This window comes from Ursus arctos, unplaced genomic scaffold (assembly GCF_023065955.2).
Source record: "Ursus arctos isolate Adak ecotype North America unplaced genomic scaffold, UrsArc2.0 scaffold_14, whole genome shotgun sequence".
NCBI classification, from domain to species: domain Eukaryota; kingdom Metazoa; phylum Chordata; class Mammalia; order Carnivora; family Ursidae; genus Ursus; species Ursus arctos.
The window spans coordinates 491,098-508,801 of NW_026622808.1; the positions used below are offsets into that span (position 1 = coordinate 491,098).

Consider the following 17,704-nt stretch of genomic DNA (forward strand, 5'->3'; position numbering starts at 1 on the left):
TCACAATTCTGACAGGTGTTTGGGGTCCTGCAGAAGAGCAAGGAGGGTCTCGGGGTGCCTGGGTGGTTCAGTCGGTGGGGCGTCTGATTCTTGATTTCAGCTCAGGTCATGATCTCAGGGTGTAAGATGGAGCCTTGCGTCAGGCTCTGCACTCAGCATGGAGTCTGCTTGCGATTCTCTCTCTCCCTCTGCCCCTCCCCCTGCTCATGCTCGCTCTCTCTCTCAATAAAATAAAATAAATGAAAAAATAAAAAAGAGCGAGGAGAGTCTGGGACCACACTGGGTGTGAGTCCTGGCTCCCCATGCACTCCCACATGCAAGTTACCCAGGCCTCAGTTTTCCCATCTGCAAAATGGGGGTGATGACAACTTGCTCCTCAGAGAGTCCAGTGAGGATTAAATGAGTTAGTGCTCCAACAACACTGGCATTGGGTGTTCTAGATGTTATTTTTATAACATGTATTGCTTTTTCACTCTCTCATAAAAGTCATGCTTGTGTGTGCAGTTGAAAAGTCAGATGGTGGTGGGGACTCTGGTCCTCATTCCTGGAGCTGCTCAGACGTCGCTGGGAGGAAGGATCCAGCTTTCTTTCAACACTTTCCCCAGCCTCCCTCTCATCCTGGACAGGAAGGAATCCTGGTGGATCGCTCACAGTCGGCCCCATGCTTCGGAGGGGCTGCCCAAATCCACCCAGCTGCCGTCAGCCCAGGGCACGGCCAAGTGCACGCAGCAGGCCAGTTCTGCCTGCCCTGTGACTGTGGAGCCAGGAGCATGCCCGGGGCCCGCGGCCCCTAGCCTTGGCTGTGTGACTCTGGCCTGCAGCACTGAGCACCACAGCAAGTGCCCTTGAGCAGTGGTCTTCGCCCAGGACTTGGGGCAGGTGGGGGAGCCCGGGTAGGGCTCGGCGGGAAGCGGAGGCCTGAGGATGAATGTGGACAAGGCAGCCTCACCCAGCCTCGGCCCCTCCTGCGTCCTTACCGGGCCTCGGAGCACCGGACCGCTACGAGCTGACTGTGCAGGTGACGTTCCCTTTGCCAGCTTCGGTTTCTGGATCCCGGGACAGGAGCGCAGACTCCAGCCTCCCTCCAGCGGGCGCGGGGAGACCACGCGGTGAGGCGCGTGTCACCCAGCAAGCTCTGTATGACCGGTGGCCACTCTGTATAACCAGGTGATGGTCACTCAGGCCTCCCATTCATTCCGGAAGCCTTACAGGACCCTCCACCATGCGCTAGGCATGGTTTCCGACTCAGGCTCCAGAAGGAGACGAGACAAACGAGAGATCTGCCCTTGCGGAGTGGAAAATCTCGCACAGGAGACAGAACAACACCACTCCAAGGGACAATGCCCATTAGTGGAGACAGGGTCCTGGGGGAAGAACATTCCAGCAGAGAGAAGGACAAGTGCAAATTCCTGAGGAAGGATGAACTTCGGGCATTAGAGGAGCAGACCACTCTAGGGAGTGGGATCCCCGAGTCATTCTTAGGGCCCTTGGGGGTCCCCTCCGCCAGTAATGCACAGCTATGCCATCAGCTTTTTGTAGAAAGGAAGTTCTTCCTAACATCAACCCAAAGTCCTACCCAGCACAGCGAAAGCCCAAGCTGTCTCTTTTAGGGCTCCCTGGAACCAGAGCAAGCTGGTTCCTCCTGCCTCCTCCTCACCAGCTCCAAGATAACCATCACGGTGGGGAAAGGTAATGAAACACCAATGACCTAAAGCATCTTCCCACGAACCCAAGGCAACAGATGGGCCTATCTTATCAGCCCCAGGATGCAATGAGAGGGGCAAAATCCTGGAAAAGAGAGTGGGCCTGGGGCACTGAGTGAAGCCTGAGGAACCGGTCTGAGAGCTCCATATGGGGACCTGAGCCTGTGGGGGAGGGGAAACAGGTGGGTGGTACTAATGGAGGTGTTTAAAGCAGTGCCCTGTAACCAAACGGAGAGAACAAAAGGTGGCTTGGGAATCAAGCAAATCTTAGCTTCAGGTATAGCTTGGTCCAGCACTCTAAGTTTTGGGTAATGGCTGGTGGCTCTCCTCCTCTCCCCTTATCACTCAAATTGCAGTGACATGATGGCATTCTCCCTAGGTCTCCCTCTTTCCATTCTTGCCACCCCCACCCCCACCCCCATGAATCCATTTTTTTTTTAAAGATTTTATTTATTTGACAGAGATAGAGACAGCCAGCGAGAGAGGGAACACAAGCAGGGGGTGCGGGAGAGGAAGAAGCAGGCTCATAGCGGAAGAGCCTGATGTGGGGCTCGATCCCATAACGCCGGGATCACGCCCTGAGCCGAAGGCAGGCGCTTAACTGCTGTGCCACCCAGGCGCCCCCCATGAATCCATTTTCTATACATTTTAAAAACCGTGTCACTCCTCTGCTTAAACCTGTCCCCCATGGCATCCGGACGCCCTTAAAATAAGACAGAGACCCCTTATCAAGACCCCAAAGGCCCCTGTTAACCTCCCAACCCCATCTCGCTGTCCTCTCTCCTCACTGTTCTTCTGTCCCTTGAACACACCGTGGTCATTCCTACGTCGCAGACTTTGCACCTGCTGTGCCCTCCTGGCACATTGTCGTGTGGCCGGCTCCTTCTCAACAGGACAGTTCGGATGTCCCTGTCCTCGCCCTCCAACCCTGCAGCCCCTCTATTCACTCTCTAGATCAGCACCGTCTGGTAGGGTTGTCGTCAATGATGAAAATGTCCTCTCCCTGTGGCCCAGCACTGTACCCTCCAACCCCACGTGTCTGATGAGCACCTGAAATTGATGAATTTTTGACTTCATTGAAACTTAAATGTGGCTGGTGGCTACTGTGCCAGAGAGACTCTAATCACAAAGCATTCTTTTATTTCCTCTCCTGTAGCATGAGTCGACGTTATCTTCTTTGTTTATTGTCTGCCTCTAGAGTATAAGCTCCGTAAGGGTAAGGACTATGTTTGTCTTGTCCTCTGTTGTATCCCCAGGGCTCAGAACTGGGCCTGGCTATAGCAGGTGCTCAATATATACTTGCTGAATGAATGAATGAATGAATGAATGAATGAAAGAATCCCATGGGCTGTGAATCTGCAACTACCCAGTTCTCTGAAGGCGATGCTTCCCAGTTCTGCCTGGGACTTGCTGTGTGACCTCAGGTCAGCCTCTTGCCTTCTCTGGGCTCAGTGTCTTCATCTATAAAACAGGAGATTGGACTAGAGGATCTCCAAGGGCCCCTCTGGACTTAAGGCTCTGAGGCTTCCGGCTTCTTTTATGCTGTCCAAGCTGCCTCCTTGGCTCCCCACCCCTCCCCCTAACCCCCCAAGCTACCTCACAGGAAGGAAGACCAGACAGACTTCCTGTACCAGGAGCCTATGTTTGGGGAGTGATCAAATCAGGCTGGGCTGCACTCATCTCCTACAAACAAATGGCCGTCAGGCAGCACCAGTGGGAGATGATGAAGTGGTAGCAGGCTGTGGGGGCTGCGCCCTGGATCAAAGACTCTGGCAGGCCAAGGGCAAGGGAGGAGCCAGGCCAAGGCAGGCTGGCGGCTGCCTTGTGTGTGCACACCAGGAGCGGACCCTGGGGTCCTGCACGCCTGGCCCCTGCGGCTGGTCCAGCCTTGCCCCTCTCACCCTGTGGTTGGGACTCAGGGGCTGGCAGGGGGTGCTTGGACCCCGTGTGCTTCTTACGGCAACTTTGAAGAACGAGGCACAGGGAACTGAGAAGCTGGTCCTGATTATGAGTGACTCACACCCTGACCCCCAGCCCCCAGCATCCCGTACACACACACACACACACACACACGCATTTATATCCTCAGCCAAACACAACGCGTGGCTAGGGATGCTGAGATACGCTCACGCAGAGGCGTGGACACAACCGAGACTCCCGTGCGTACAGCACACATGCAAGCAAACCCGATTCAACTGAACAGAGCAGACACCCCCGCCCCCCGCTCTGGTAAACACACAGGCAATCCCACAGAAACACAGGCAGGTGGGCATCGGGGCCGGCCAGATAGTCCAGCTGCTCACAAACACACATGAACACAGGGCATCATGTCACACGCTCGTGACAGGTGCAAAGATGGGTGCACACGTGCAGTCATGGTCCTGCAGATGAGCGTGGCCATACCATGGCCATGCCTGTATACACCCCCAGAGATAGTCGGCCTCACTTCGGCATGCACGGACACGGACACCCGGGGAAGTGCTATATCCGTAACACACGTGTGCACACGCACGCCCATGGAGCGGCTGCCCGCGCGGTGACCTGGTGACCCCGAGGGTCAGTACCCAGGCATGCAGGCCCTGAGCAAAGCTCCACCCCTCGGCCTGGCCGCACGCAGGCCTGCAGGCCGGAAGAGCGGCAGCCTCTCCCGGCCCTGGCCAGCTGGCTGGCCTCCAGGCCCTGGTGCAGATGGTGAGGCCAAGGCGGGGGCAGGCCAGCCGGTGGCCTGTGTTGCCTGCCTCTTCTCCTTGGCCGTGTGACCCTGGAGGACTCTTTCCCACAGCTGAGTGGGCCCTGGACATTCGTGTAACAACCTGGTTTCTTTTGGAAAATGAGAGGATCCGTCAAGCCCGGTTCCAAATCCTGTAGGACGGCAACTGGCTGGGGCCATGAAACCACTGTCCAGTTTAGAAGGACCGTGAACATTCCGGCTCGCCCAGATCACTGTGGTCTTACTTGCCTGGCCCCTGGAGGCTGCAGCTTTGGAAGTGTATGCCTCCAGACTTCTGTTTTCCTGCCTGTGTGCGTATCTGCTTGCAGAGCGACTCATGCATAGACAGGAGTCAGCAAAATTTTTTTTCAAAAATGGGCTCATTCGGCAGAAACTGAATGAGACCGTACACAGACTTCCCTTTAACATATCATAAAAACATTTCAACGCTAATAAGTATTTACGTCTTGTTTTTTTTGAGAAAATAATATTTTTTTAAAAGATTTTATTTATTTATTTGACAGAGAGAGACAGCGAGCGAGAGAGGGAACACAAGCAGGGGGAGTGGGAGAGGAAGAAGCAGCCTCCCAGAGGAGGAGCCTGACGTGGGGCTCGATCCCAGAACGCCGGGATCATGCTCTGAGCCGAAGACAGATGCTTAACGACTGCGCCACCCAGGCGCCCCTTGAGAAAATAATATTAAATATTTTAATGATTTTAGGTTTACAGCAAAGAGAGCAACAGAGTTCCCACGTACCCTTCATCTAGCTTCCCCTCACGTTAACATCTTACTCATATATAATCACAGCCCATTTGCCCAAACGGAGAAATTAACACGAGTAAAATTTATCACCTACACTACAGACGTTGTTTGGATATTGCCAACTCTTCCACAAAGGTCCTTTTCCTGTTCCAGGACCCCATTCGGGTCCCAGATGACATTCGGTCTAAGTCACTTCCTTCAGCCCCTCTGGTCCGTGACAGTGAGTCTTGCCTTGTTTCTCATGACCTCGACAGTTTTGAAGAGCACTGGTTGGGTATTTTGTAGAATGCCCCTCGATTTGGGTTTGTCTGATGTTTTTCTTATGATGAGACCAGGGTTAGTTTTTGTGAGAGAAGAGCCCAGAGGTGAGGTGCCTTTGTATCAGACCGGGGAATACCTGATAGCCATGTAATTCATCACTGCTGATGTCAAGGAGCCGGATCGTTCCCGTGTAAAGCACTGTTCTCTCCCTTCTGCACTCCATTCCGCAGACGTCAATCGTGAACTTCTCGCCACACTCAGGGGGAGGGGGACAAAGTTCCACCCATTGAAGGGGGAGTAGCTACATTATTACAACCTGATTGTCAATGACAGAGCAACGTTTCATTTTATCATTTACCCGGCCGGTACACTAATGTCATATATTTCTATTGCTTTCGGTTTTTCCTTCCACCAGCAAAGCTGCAAAGGACACCACTGTAGCTGAATCTCCGATGCAACAAATATTTTTCAAGCAACCTCTCTGCACCGCACACTCGGGGGACCGGCATCTGGGCACCTCTTTCCTTTTGTTTTCTTGGAAGAAACTCATGGGTTGGCATTGCTGGGTCAAAAGATAAGCACATTTTTAAGGCTTTTGGTAAGTATCCTTAAACAAAGTTCCAGGAAAAGTTACCAGTCTACTGTCTGGATTGACATATTTTTCTTTTTCAAAGTTTTTTTTTTCCTTCTTATTACAAAGAGAAGTTATGTTTTTCGGAGATAACTGGAAATTACTCACTGGACATTTGGTGATTAAAGAATTACTGGTTTAGGTTTGTTTGTTTGTTTGTTTGTTTGTTTTAGGTGTGATAATGGTAACGTGGCTAATTTTTAGAAATAGTCCTTATCTTTAGAGGCACGTGTTGAAGTGTTTATGGAAGAAATGACACGAGTTGGGGATTTGCTTCAGTATAACATGGGAGGCGAGGAGGGCACGGGGTTTACTGGAAATGGGACTTGTCTTAAGTTGATTGTTGCAGCTGTGTAATTGGCCGGCTGACCTTCAACATACGACCTCTCTATATTAGCAAAAAGCCAAAAGTTTGTTTAAAAAGTTTTTACAGACTATATAAAGTGATAGCTCAGGTGAGAGTCTCCATTCTTTTATCTCCTGTGGTAAATTTCAACAGTTTGGTGTGTGCACCTCTAGATTTTTTTTTTTTAAGATTTTATTTATTTATTTGACAGAGAGAGACAGCCAGAGAAAGAGGGAACACAAGCGGGGGGGTGGGACAGGAAGAAGCAGGCTCCCAGCAGAGCAGGGAGCCTGACGCGGGGCTTGATCCCAGGACCCTAAGATCACGCCCTGAGCCGAAGGCAGATACTTAACAACTAAGCCACCCAGGCGCCCCATGCCTCTAGATTTTTCTATGCCAATACTAACTATGTATATAGCACATACACATATCCTTCAAACAGGAATGAGCTACCACCGTACACACCATTTTCCCCCTAGCATTTAAACGTCACCATATTTTGCAGACGGTCGGCAACTTCAAAACTTTCTCATTCCTTAATAGCTTGGTGGCACTCCCCTGTATCAAAGAACCATAATTTATTTATCTGATCCTTTAATGGTGGAGAGCTGGCGCACCTCCAGACTTCTGCTCTTAAGAACAATGATGCAGTGAACATCCTTGCACAGAATATATCTTTGTGTATCTACGTGAGTAATTCTGCAAGCTATCTTTCTAGAAGTGGAATCATTAGGTCAAAGGGTGTGCATATTTAAAATTTTAATAGAATGACTAAATTGCCCTTGTGGGGGACTTTGCAGGTCCAATGTCTGACAGTCTCTCCTTTTTTTTTTTTTTTAAAGATTTTATTTATTTATTCAACAGAGATAGAGACAGCCAGCGAGAGAGGGAACACAAGCAGGGGGAGTGGGAGAGGAAGAAGCAGGCTCATAGCGGAAGAGCCTGATGTGGGGCTCGATCCCACAACGCCAGGATCACGCCCTGAGCCGAAGGCAGACGCTCAACCGCTGTGCCACCCAGGCGCCCCCTGACAGTCTCTCCTAGTACATATCTGAGGACTGTTGTCACTGGGTGCTGAAAAGCAGTAGAAAAGTAACATGGAGTCACAGCCGGAAGGGGTCTCCAAGATCTTCTGATCTTGCTTTCAAGGTCACCCCCTGAGCCTCCTCATCTGTGAACTAGGAGTCATACGAATCCCACGTGGCAATCAGGAAGACGGACGCTTCTGAAAGCCTGGCCAGGACAGGGATGCTCGAGCAACAGGACAGGAGGGAGCCAAGAGAGACGTGGCTACATCTGCTCTGCCGTCACGTATTGTACGTACAGCTTTCTTGGAACAGAGCTATCCTCCTCCATTTAAGTTTTGTCTACGAATGCCTCCATGTGACAATGGTAGAGTTGAGCAGTCCCAGTAGAGACCATGCAGCCTGCAAAGCCTAAAACTATCTGGCTCTTGACAGAAAAAATTCGCCAGCCCCAGATAGGGGTTGTAGGTGTAATATTACATGCTGATCATTTTCAAGAACTTAGTGTGTCTCCATTCTGAACACGTCACGGATATTACTTTTCTCAGTCCTCATAGTAACCCTATGAAGTAGACACTATTTGTGGTAGCTAGTCTCAAGGATGGCCCCAGTGAACCACATCTCCTGGGATTCACGCCCTTGTGTGGTTTCCTCCCACAGGTCTGGGGCAGTCTTGTGCTGACTAATAGGACATGGACATGACCGTGTGCCCGTGCCAGGCCGAGTCTTTAAGATGACTGGGAGCGTCTACTTCTTCCCTCTTGGATCCCTTTGGGGGACCCAGAGATGGCCCTGAAGAGATGGGAAGAAAGGCCATGGGGAGAGGAGGCTCGGAGACGGAAAGAGTAGGGAGTGGCACAGATGGCCTTGGGGGTTACATTCAAGCCTCCAGAGGACCCAACCTGGTCACCATCTGACTGCACTTGCATGAAACATCCCCCCGGCAAGACCAGCAGAACTGCTCGCTGAGCCCACGGAGCCCACAGAACTGTGAGAGGCAATAAAAGAGTTAAGCCACCAGTTCTGTAGGGGTGGGGTGGTTTCATGCAGCAACGCGCACCTGAGACAGGACCTCTACTGCGCCTAGCCCAGGTGTGTCTGAGCTCAAAGCCTTTTCCTCTCTCCTGTGCCCCTGCATGGACACTGGGCTTCCCCCACAGAGCTCGTCCAGATGCCAACTAAATCAGAATATCTGGGAATGAAGGCTCAGAGTAGGTATTTTTTAAATCCTGCAGGATTTGAGAAACATGGCACCATCCACCGTTTCCAAAACTTGCCTAGAGACAAGAAAGGCCTGGCACACTTATTTAAAAAACAGAGTCCTGAGCTCCCACAGATACGCTGATTCAGAATTTCCACGGGAAGGCCCTGCTACGCTGCAGAGTTAACGTGTTCCCCCAGGTAAATCCTATTATCAACTTAAGGAGAAAAAGGGAGAAAGGAGAGCCAGCCCCCAGGTTGGAAGGACTGTTTGACAGATGCCTGCCGAGTTCAATGTGACACCAAAACAGCTATCCCCCCTTGGGTGTCCCCAGCAGAAATGAGTACTTACGTCTGCCAAAAGGCAAGCACGAGGATGTCCCTAAAAGCTTTCTTCATAATGTCTCAAACTGGAAACATCCCCAGTGGCCGTCCAGGGGAGCATGGCTAGATGGACCATAGCTGAGCGGCACAAGGGACTACGGGGTGGCGGCAAGAAAGCATGGAGTGCTGACAAACACCACAACACCATGACAGCGCAACACGGGTGCGTCTTCCAGACGTCCTGCTGAGTGTGAGAAGCCAGCCAGACAGTGCGTGTTCTACCTGCATTCAGGTCAGGGACAGAAGAGACTGACCTGTGCTGATAGGGATCCAATAGTGAGTACTTCTGCGTTTGTGTCTATGTGTGGGAGGGAGGTTCTAGACCTTGATGTGGGAGAAGATGTGTGTGTGTGTGTTCTGCTCCCTCCTAGGATGCCACGCACACAGCAGGACTTACCTGCCTCTGGGGCCCACTTGAGAGGCCTCTGCTGGCTTGCTCCTTTAGTTATTGCTTATTTGAGATATCCATTATACGTTGAGATGCATGCCATAAAGTGAGCAGATCTTAAGTGTACAGCCCAATGAACGTTCACACATTTACACTGAGTCTTTGGCCTTGTGCAAAGTGCTCTTCTAGGCTCCTGGAAATGGAAGCCAAGGCTATTTAAGACACAGATCCTGTTTGTGTGAGTTTTATAATCCGGGATGGGATATACGACAATATAAGACAGCAGAGTAAGTTTTCATTCATTCACTCAGCAAGTGCTTTGTGAGCACGACTACGTGCCAGGCACTGAAGTCAGCCCAGGAAATGCAGCAGAGACCAAGATCCCGCCTTGCCCTCATCGTGCTCAGAGTCTAGTCATCGAGTCTTGGAGCGCAGCACAAGGAACGGTTAAATATACTTATTCCAACTCTTAAATATTTCCCAAATTCATTCTGATCTTCTCCCACAGAGCCTGGCCTAGTTCAGCCCCTACTGTCTCTACTCTCTAGGCTTATAGTAGTTTCCTGGCCCGCAGTGTTTCCAGTCTTCCATCTCTGACTCATTCTCCAGGCCAACAGCCCCTATTTAAGTGCTCAATCTAAAAAATTCAGTTAATGGTTCCCTGTGTTAATGGTGTCATCCTGTGTGGTCTTGAATCCTCATTGAGAGGGTCTATAGTGTGACCGCAGGCACATTCTTTAAATGCCCTGAGCCTCATGTGTGCTTTCTGTAAAATGGAGATAAAATAGTAATAACGATAAATAGAACACCACCACGCCACCTATCTCCCTGAGGAGGTCAAGCTTTCATCTATCATAATAGGTATTCATAGAGCAGGTGCTAAACCTTCGCTCTCACTGCTTGCTACTCCTGCTTCACTGCATGACCCACTAATGTCGAGGTGCTTCTATGCATGGACACACCCTTTGCTTTCAAGGCCCTGAGCTCATGGTGCTTCTTCTGTCTGGAATGCCTTCCCTCTACCTTCTCCTGGCTGGATCTTACTCAGCTTGGGACTCAGGCTAGGCATTGCCTCCTCCGAGTAGCCCTCCGGAAGCTGCATATGGAGCCGAGTGCCCTTGTCTGGATGATAAGCCCATGACAGCCCATGACACCCTGGATTGAATTTGTCTGTTTGCCTCCTGTTTCTATTTGTCTCCACTTGCTCAAGTGTGAGCTCCTTCCGGGCAGGCATGAATCAAAGGCTTCTTTATACCCCCAGCTGCGGACCCTTCCTGTTCAAGGCAGGTGCTAGATGCGTCCACTGACTTGAGCAGAACATGCCAAGCGTTTTCTTAAGGCTAGTGGCCTTTGAATTGGCCTTGAGGCATGGATAGGACTTTAAAAACTTATGTTAAAACAAAGTGTATGTGCACACAGTACCAAATCCAAGAGGAACAAAAAGGCTCACAGTGAAAATTAAAAGTAGGTCACCTCTCAACCACCCAGCACCCCTCCCCAGAGGCCGTCTTTGGTATCAGTTTCTGAGTATTCTGTGCAGGCAAGAATGGTCTGTCTCCTCCCCTACACACACACTTTTGTATTTTGCAAAAGTTTAAACCAATAGAAAAGTTACAAGAATAGTGCGATAAACACTCTCTGCCTAGATTCACCAATTAACATTTGGCTACATCATGCAAAATATTTCACAAGCATTATATCATGTAATGCTCACCACAACCATATAATCATGCCAATTGTGTAGATGAGGTAACTGAGGCAGCAGGCAGGTGAAGGGACTTGCCCAAGGCCACAGAGCTGGCAGGGGTGGGGCTGGGCTTCCCCCGTAGGCTGCCACAGGACTTTGACCCACCTTTCCTCAGCTTGCTTTGGAGGAAAGCATTTTCTCACACTAGGTTGAAATCCACCTCCCTGGGATATTCACCAGATGATCAGTGGAAAAGTACACAGCTCTGGAAGCATTTGCTCCTTCTCCTAAAACCTCCCCATTCCCTAAGCAACAGCTGCTGTCGCTGCTGTTAACACATGCTTCAATGTCACCTCCTCTGTGAGGGCTGAGTTAGCTCACTCCACTGTTTAAAAACTCCCGTGGTCTACTCCTGGCTGCCAGGAGAATGACATTTACGCTCCTGAGCTTGGAATCCAAGGCCCTGAGTGATCTGGCCTCATGAATCGCTTTAGCCTCAACCGTCATGCTCCTTCTTGCTCTAACCTCCACCTCCAGCCGCTCTCAACCTCTCACCATCTGCTTAAGTTTCCCCTCCTCCTTGAAGCTACCCCTAATTTCCCAAAAGAGTGCATTTCCTCCTTTTTGGGCTCCTGAATCTTCTGCCTGCATCTCCCTTACGGTTTTCTCCAGGCGGTTTTCTGGCCATGAGACTGGATGATGGAGGATTGCAGTGACAGTCCAGCCCCTCCTGAACAAATTACTTCAGGAGTCTGAACCTTAATTTCCTCAAACACATAATGGGGGAAAGAATGCCTAGCTCAGTACCTGGCGTAGAGTCAGTCTTCACTAATCTCCCGGAATAGAAGTGACAGCTCTTCAAGGCTGACATCTCTTAGTCATCCCTTGAAACTCTACCTCTTATTTCTTAACTTCTCTGAGCCTCAGTTTCCTCATATGTAAAATGGGGATGATGATGGAAAGGCTGTGAAACTTTAATGAGCTAATGAATATCAAGCACTCGGAACGGTATCTAGTCCCTATTAATAATGCCATGACCACTACCTCGCGGGGGGCGGGGGCGGGACTGGCACACAGTAGGTGCTAAATGAATCCGCTCAGGGCTGGGCTCGGGTGTCGGGAAAGGGCGCGGGAAGGCGAGGTTGGAAGTGAGTGGTTTGTAGACCCAGCCGGGAGGTCGGCTCCGCCCCTTCCCCCACGGGCCCCCGCCCCAGCCCCTGCAGCTGTCAGGACGCAGCCAGCTTCGGCGCCAGTCCACCAAACCTGAACGTCCCATCCCGGCGCCCCCACCTTCCTTCGCCTACACAAGTTACCTTGCGCCCGGCTGCCCTTTGTCCCCGCCCCCGATTTCCATTGGTCAAAGGTTTTCTTTGTTAGCCTGAGCGCGCCCCTCCCATTGGTCGGCAGGGATGCCGATCGTGTGGAGGGCGCGGCCCCGCCCCGCGCGCTGCCCCTATCGCTCCCTCCTCCCCCGCCCGCCCGCCCGCGCGCCCGCCCGCCCGCCCCGCCCCGGGAGTGCGCGAGGCGCTCCGCTACCATTTGCTGCGGCCGCTGGGCGCCGAGGGCAGCGGTGGCGGCGGGGACCGACTCCGGGGACCGGCAACGACCCGGCGCCTGAGACGCGGGCCGGAGCGCGGGGAGGCAGCGGGCCCGGGAGGCCGCGTCCATGGGCCCGCGGCGGCCGGGCGTCGGCTGTGCGGGCGGGCGGCGGGGACCGCGCGCTCTGTGAGGGCCCGGGCGCCCGGCTCGGCGCCGAGGTGCCCCGGCGCGCCGTGCAGCGCCGCGCCGTCGCGCGAGGAGAGGCCCGGCCCGCATCCCGGCGCCCGCGAGGCCGCCCTGACCGCCGGGGGCGCGCTCCGGCCGCGGCCGGGCCTGCGTCCGCGGCCCGGCTGTGAGGCGGCCGGCCGGCGGGGGCATGCCGCGGCGCCCGCGCTGAGCCCGGCTTGAGTCCGCCCCGAGCCCGCCGTGCATGGTGCCGCCGCCCGCCAGCCGCCGTCCGCCGTCCGCCGCGGAGCGCGCGCCGGGCCGGGCCGGGCCGCCGGGCCTGTGCCGCCGCCGCGCCGACCATGTCGGCGGCCAAGGAGAACCCGTGCAGGAAATTCCAGGCCAACATCTTCAACAAGAGCAAGTGTCAGAACTGCTTTAAGCCCCGCGAGTCGCATCTCCTCAACGACGAGGACCTGACGCAGGTGAGCGGGCGGGGGTCCCGGAGCCGACCCGGAGGTGGAGACCCGGGTCCCGCGCCGGGCGGCCCCCGACCCCCGGCGGCCCCCTCGGGCTGGAAGTTTCCCGGCGCGCAGCCGCCCCGCTAGGTGTTGCAAGCCGTCGTCGGAGGCCGGCGAGAGTGCCTCGCCGGGGGCGCTGGCCGCCTCCCCCCAGTTCTGACGCCCGTGAGACCACCATCCTGCTGTGGACAGGAGACGGACGTTACCCAGTTCCCGAGGCGGGCGGGGGTGGGGGTGCCTCTGAAGGCTGCCGGGGAAAATAAAAACGGAGCAGAAAAAAATGTACGTTAGTCCTGGGGAGGGTAGTGAGGATGGAGATGGGGGGGGGGAGGGAGGGAGCGGGAAGTGTATTGATAGAGCCGGGACAAAGGGAAAATCCTCAAGTATGCCGAAAAAATAACATCCTTTCCCGTTCCCATAGCCCTGCCGTGTGATTCATGCTTTTTGGGTGACTCAAAAATGCCTGGTTTTTCTTAGGAGGAACAAAGCGCTTGGGGATTGCTTGCCGCTTCGCAGTACCCCCCATAGAGTCCGTTTTAGGACCCGACTTAGACTTGTCCACCCGGAGTGGCCAAGGGAGTAGGGCTGTCTGGGTGGACTGTGGGCTTCCCTCTTGTCAGACCCAGTTTGCCCGTTTTCTAAATCATTGTCACTGTCAATGATGGGAGAGGGGTGGTGAAGGGTCCTGAAGTGGGGGGGGGGGGGTCTTGCTCTTGAACTTAAACTGGAGGGCTTTTCATTGATGGGAGAGCTGGGGGCTCCTCTCCCCACCCTTTCTCCTATCTCTCTGGTCGCTTGGCAAGGAATAAAGAGACCTGCGGGCCTTCGGGAAAGTCCGTTCACTTCTCCTGGCCTTATCTGTCATTTGAGTGCTTTGGACTAGTTCGGTAGCTCCCCAACCTGCATCAGAGTCACAGTCTAAAAATACAGAGTCCTGGGGCCCCATTCCTGGAGTGATACAGGAGATGAAGGAATTTGTAACAGTTCCCTAAGAAGTTGGGCTGAAGTCCCCACTGCCCTTTGGGAACCCCTGTACTGGTTACTCTCTGAGCCCCCAGTGTTCCCGAGAATCCTCAGGATCCCGAGGATTCTCTGGAAACACTTGGAGGTCCTTGGGCTATGCAGATTCCTTGGATTTCCTGACCTAGCCTGTCTACACCCCCTTGGGATGTGTCTGTGGCCCCTCCTTGCCTCTCCCCCAGTCCCAGTGTTCTTCAGAGCTTTCTCTCGTTCCCCCCCTCCCCCAGTGAGGCCAGGGGAGCTCCCTTCACATTCCAGTCCAGTGTGACCTAGTTGTAGCCGCTCCTTTTGCAGAAGAACCCCTTAGATGGAAAACATTGCTTTGAAGTGTACAGCCTGGCTGTTTTTAATGCTACTTAAGTACTCACAGGGTTTGAATTGTTTACATGGCAGACCAGAGTAGGGTGGCAGGGCAGGGGTTATGGCCTAAGACATGGTGTCTTCCTCTGAGATCAGAATCCCAGCAGCCAGGAAAAGACTCCTTTCATCTAAAACCAAAAAAAGTTTAACTGAACACTCAGGGCTACAGTCATAGATTTTTGGGTTGGACGGCCAGGTCAGTTTGGGAAGAGTAGAACTTCGCTTCCTGGTAAGGTATTCTGGGTTGGGCTTTACAGGGACACACTCTCTTCTCAACCGAATGCCTTTTTGGGGGGAAGCAGTTATGTGGTGATGAGGGCCTTGGCCCAGGAGTCAGGAGACCTTTTTTCTGTCCTCACTGTCACTTTCAGCTGTGTGACCTTGAGTAAGTCCCTTTGCCTTTGTATAGTTTCTTTTCCTTTTCTATAAATTGGGAGTAGGGATCCCTAGCTTTCTCTCACCCTGTGAAAGCAAGGCATGGTAGCTTATTAAACTCTTTTCTCTTACAATTTAACAAACAAACAAAAATCACCCACAGAATAGTAAACTTGGATTTAGGAAGTTTATGGGCTTGGCAAGGGTTGTTTTGAGAGAGTTTCCTGGTTATCCCAGGCAACTGCCAAAATTGGTAGATTGGATCGTAAGGACTGTTTTCTTAGGCTTAGATAAACTGGAATGGGCTCTGCCTATTTGAGTCGAATCTGTTAAATTTTCTTTAAAAAATCTGTTGATTATTAATTGGATCAAGAGAGAGTGTTGCAGATTTAAAGTACTGTACTCTTCAACTTTATTCACAGTCGAATGGTGGATTTTAAACAGGCTTGAGTCCTCCAGGGCACAACTGGGATGGTAGTTTCTGAAATAATGAGTGGGGTTATTTGTGCCGGTAGAGATTAGGCCAGCCTTCTACCTCCTGGGATCTTTCAGGAAGAAACTGCTCTTGAAAAGAGAAGGAGGGAGACTAAGGGCTGTTGCCAACAGCTTTAGCTGCTACTCTCTGCATCCGGCCTCCCCCAGCCTTACTCTCATCCTCTTGGCTCCATTAGAAAACCTCAGCCAATTGGTTCCCATCACTCTCCCCCAAGGCCCTGCTTCCTGCTGCCCCTCCCTGCCCTGAGCTTATTTTAGACCTTCAAGGCTGGAGGATAGATCAGCGATCTTTGAGGCCACCCCCTCTTTAAGGCGTTTATCCTTCAGTCCTGTGCATTTCTCTACATGCATATGGACTCGAATACACGGTTGAAACCCTTACTTAACCCAAACTATATATGTATTTGCTCTGCAACGTATTTTTTTTTTTTTGTGCTTAGTACATGTCTTACAGCTCTCTTCATGGTCCGACATATAAATATCCCAAAATGGTTTTGCAGATTTTGCCAACAGGGAAGGATCATATTTTAACCATTCCCTTATTGATGGACAGCAAGGTTACTTCTGGATTTTGCTGTTACAAACGGTGAATGCTTTGGCGAACAGTTTTCTAAATGCTTTTGGGTGAGTGTGTGCGTGCACGAATGCAAGTATTTCTCTGGGGGCAGATAGCTAAAAATAGAATGGCTGGGTTGACATCAAGCACATTGAATTTTTTTTTTTTTTTTTTTTTACAGATACCACTAAATTGTCTTCCAAAAAAGGCTGTGTCATAGCATTGCCAGAATTGGGTATTATCAGATGATTTAATTCTTTAATAATTTCCCTAATTACCAGTGAGGTTAAGCCTCTTTTTTACCATATTTATGGTGTATGTTTTGTTTCTTGTGTGGACTGCCCATTCATACTGTTTGCCTGATTTTCTGTTGGGTTGATCCCCTCCCCCCTCCCCCCACCACCACCCCAGTAGGTTTGTAGGAGCTTTCCATCTGTACTCTAGGTCAGGGGTCCACTGATTTTCTCTCTACAAGGCCAGATAGTAAATATTTTAGCCATGTGGGCCATATGATCTTTGTGGCAACTATATAACTTTGCCATTGTAGTGTAAAAGTCATAGTGCAAAGCCACTTTAGACAATACATAAACGTATGAGTATAGCTGTTTCTGATAAAACTGTATTTACAGAGTTACAGAGACAGGCAGCTGATAGGGTTTGGCCTGTAAGCTCTAGCTTGCTGACCCCTGCTCTAGATCTTAATCTGAACCTGTCCTGTATTGCACGTATTTTCTCCCACAGTGTCCGTTCTAATGTTATATATATAGTCGTTTCTCTTTTTCATATAGTAGTTTTAAATAAGAATGCAGTTAGATTTCCATTTTTTCTAGTTTATAGTTTTATTTTAGTGCTTATGACGGTCTTTTTTTTTTTCAAAATTATAAACTATTCTCATGTGTGTAGTTCCCTTATAGTTATTTTTATGCCTAACTTTCTAATCCATTGGAGTTTTGTCTTAGGAAAATAATTTCGGCATAAAAGTAGGAGCTCTAAAAGATTGTCTTGAATAGTCCAGATAAATTATAGTAAAGGTCTGTGTTGGCCAGGATGGAAGGAGTCATCAGACACTAGGACAGAATATTGGTGGTTGATTGGAAGTGGGGATTGAGGAGACCTAAGTACCTTCAACAAAGACTGAGAATAACAGATAGGGAGTAGGTTTGTGGGGTGGGGAGGAGACAAAAATAATACAGTGAATTTGAGCCCATGGAGGTGGAGGTCTAGTTTGGTCCTTAGGTGGAGACACCCGCTCAGGCATGCAGGTGGTTAGAGGTAGATGAGGGCTGTGGGACTGGTAGGAATTCTGAAATCGTGGGAGTGAGTGTAGTCAGTCACTCAGGAGGCCATGTAGAGTGAAACGAGGGGGAGCAGGTGGAGAGGTGAATCAGGGGTTTGCAGTCAGTGGGAGTAGAAGGTCTGGAGCCCAGGGTTCTTGGCTCCCAGGTCCTCGTCCCAGCCATAGTGTGGGTTTCTGGGGTTCGTCGTGGGTATTCATTTGCCGTGATGTTTCATCCTTCTGCCAACTTGTACGACTTCAGGCATGCCTTTTGTGGAAGGAGTCATTGCATCTGAACT

General features: G+C 51.4%; 2 protein-coding genes across 9 annotated transcripts in view; one reads left to right on the top strand and one right to left on the bottom strand.

The window, feature by feature from the left end:
- Nucleotides 1–13,166, bottom strand: part of TNFRSF13B (TNF receptor superfamily member 13B) — a 108,850-nt gene extending 95,684 nt beyond the window's left edge. The window contains 2 exon segments of the mRNA XM_057311239.1: nucleotides 10,435–10,533; nucleotides 12,635–13,166. Of these exon segments, the coding sequence (XP_057167222.1) occupies nucleotides 10,435–10,533; nucleotides 12,635–13,166 (631 nt within the window).
- MPRIP (myosin phosphatase Rho interacting protein) overlaps nucleotides 12,986–17,704 on the top strand; it is a 150,669-nt gene continuing 145,950 nt past the window's right edge. For 2 of the 8 annotated variants that reach the window (XM_048226876.2, XM_048226874.2), the window contains exon 1: nucleotides 12,988–13,287. In XM_048226876.2, coding sequence (XP_048082833.1) covers nucleotides 13,165–13,287 — 123 coding nt within the window. In that variant the 5' untranslated portion in view covers nucleotides 12,988–13,164. Of the gene's footprint in view, nucleotides 13,288–17,704 lie in introns of all 8 variants that reach the window. The other 6 variants (XM_048226873.2, XM_048226875.2, XM_048226879.2 and 3 more) reach the window with 4 other exon arrangements.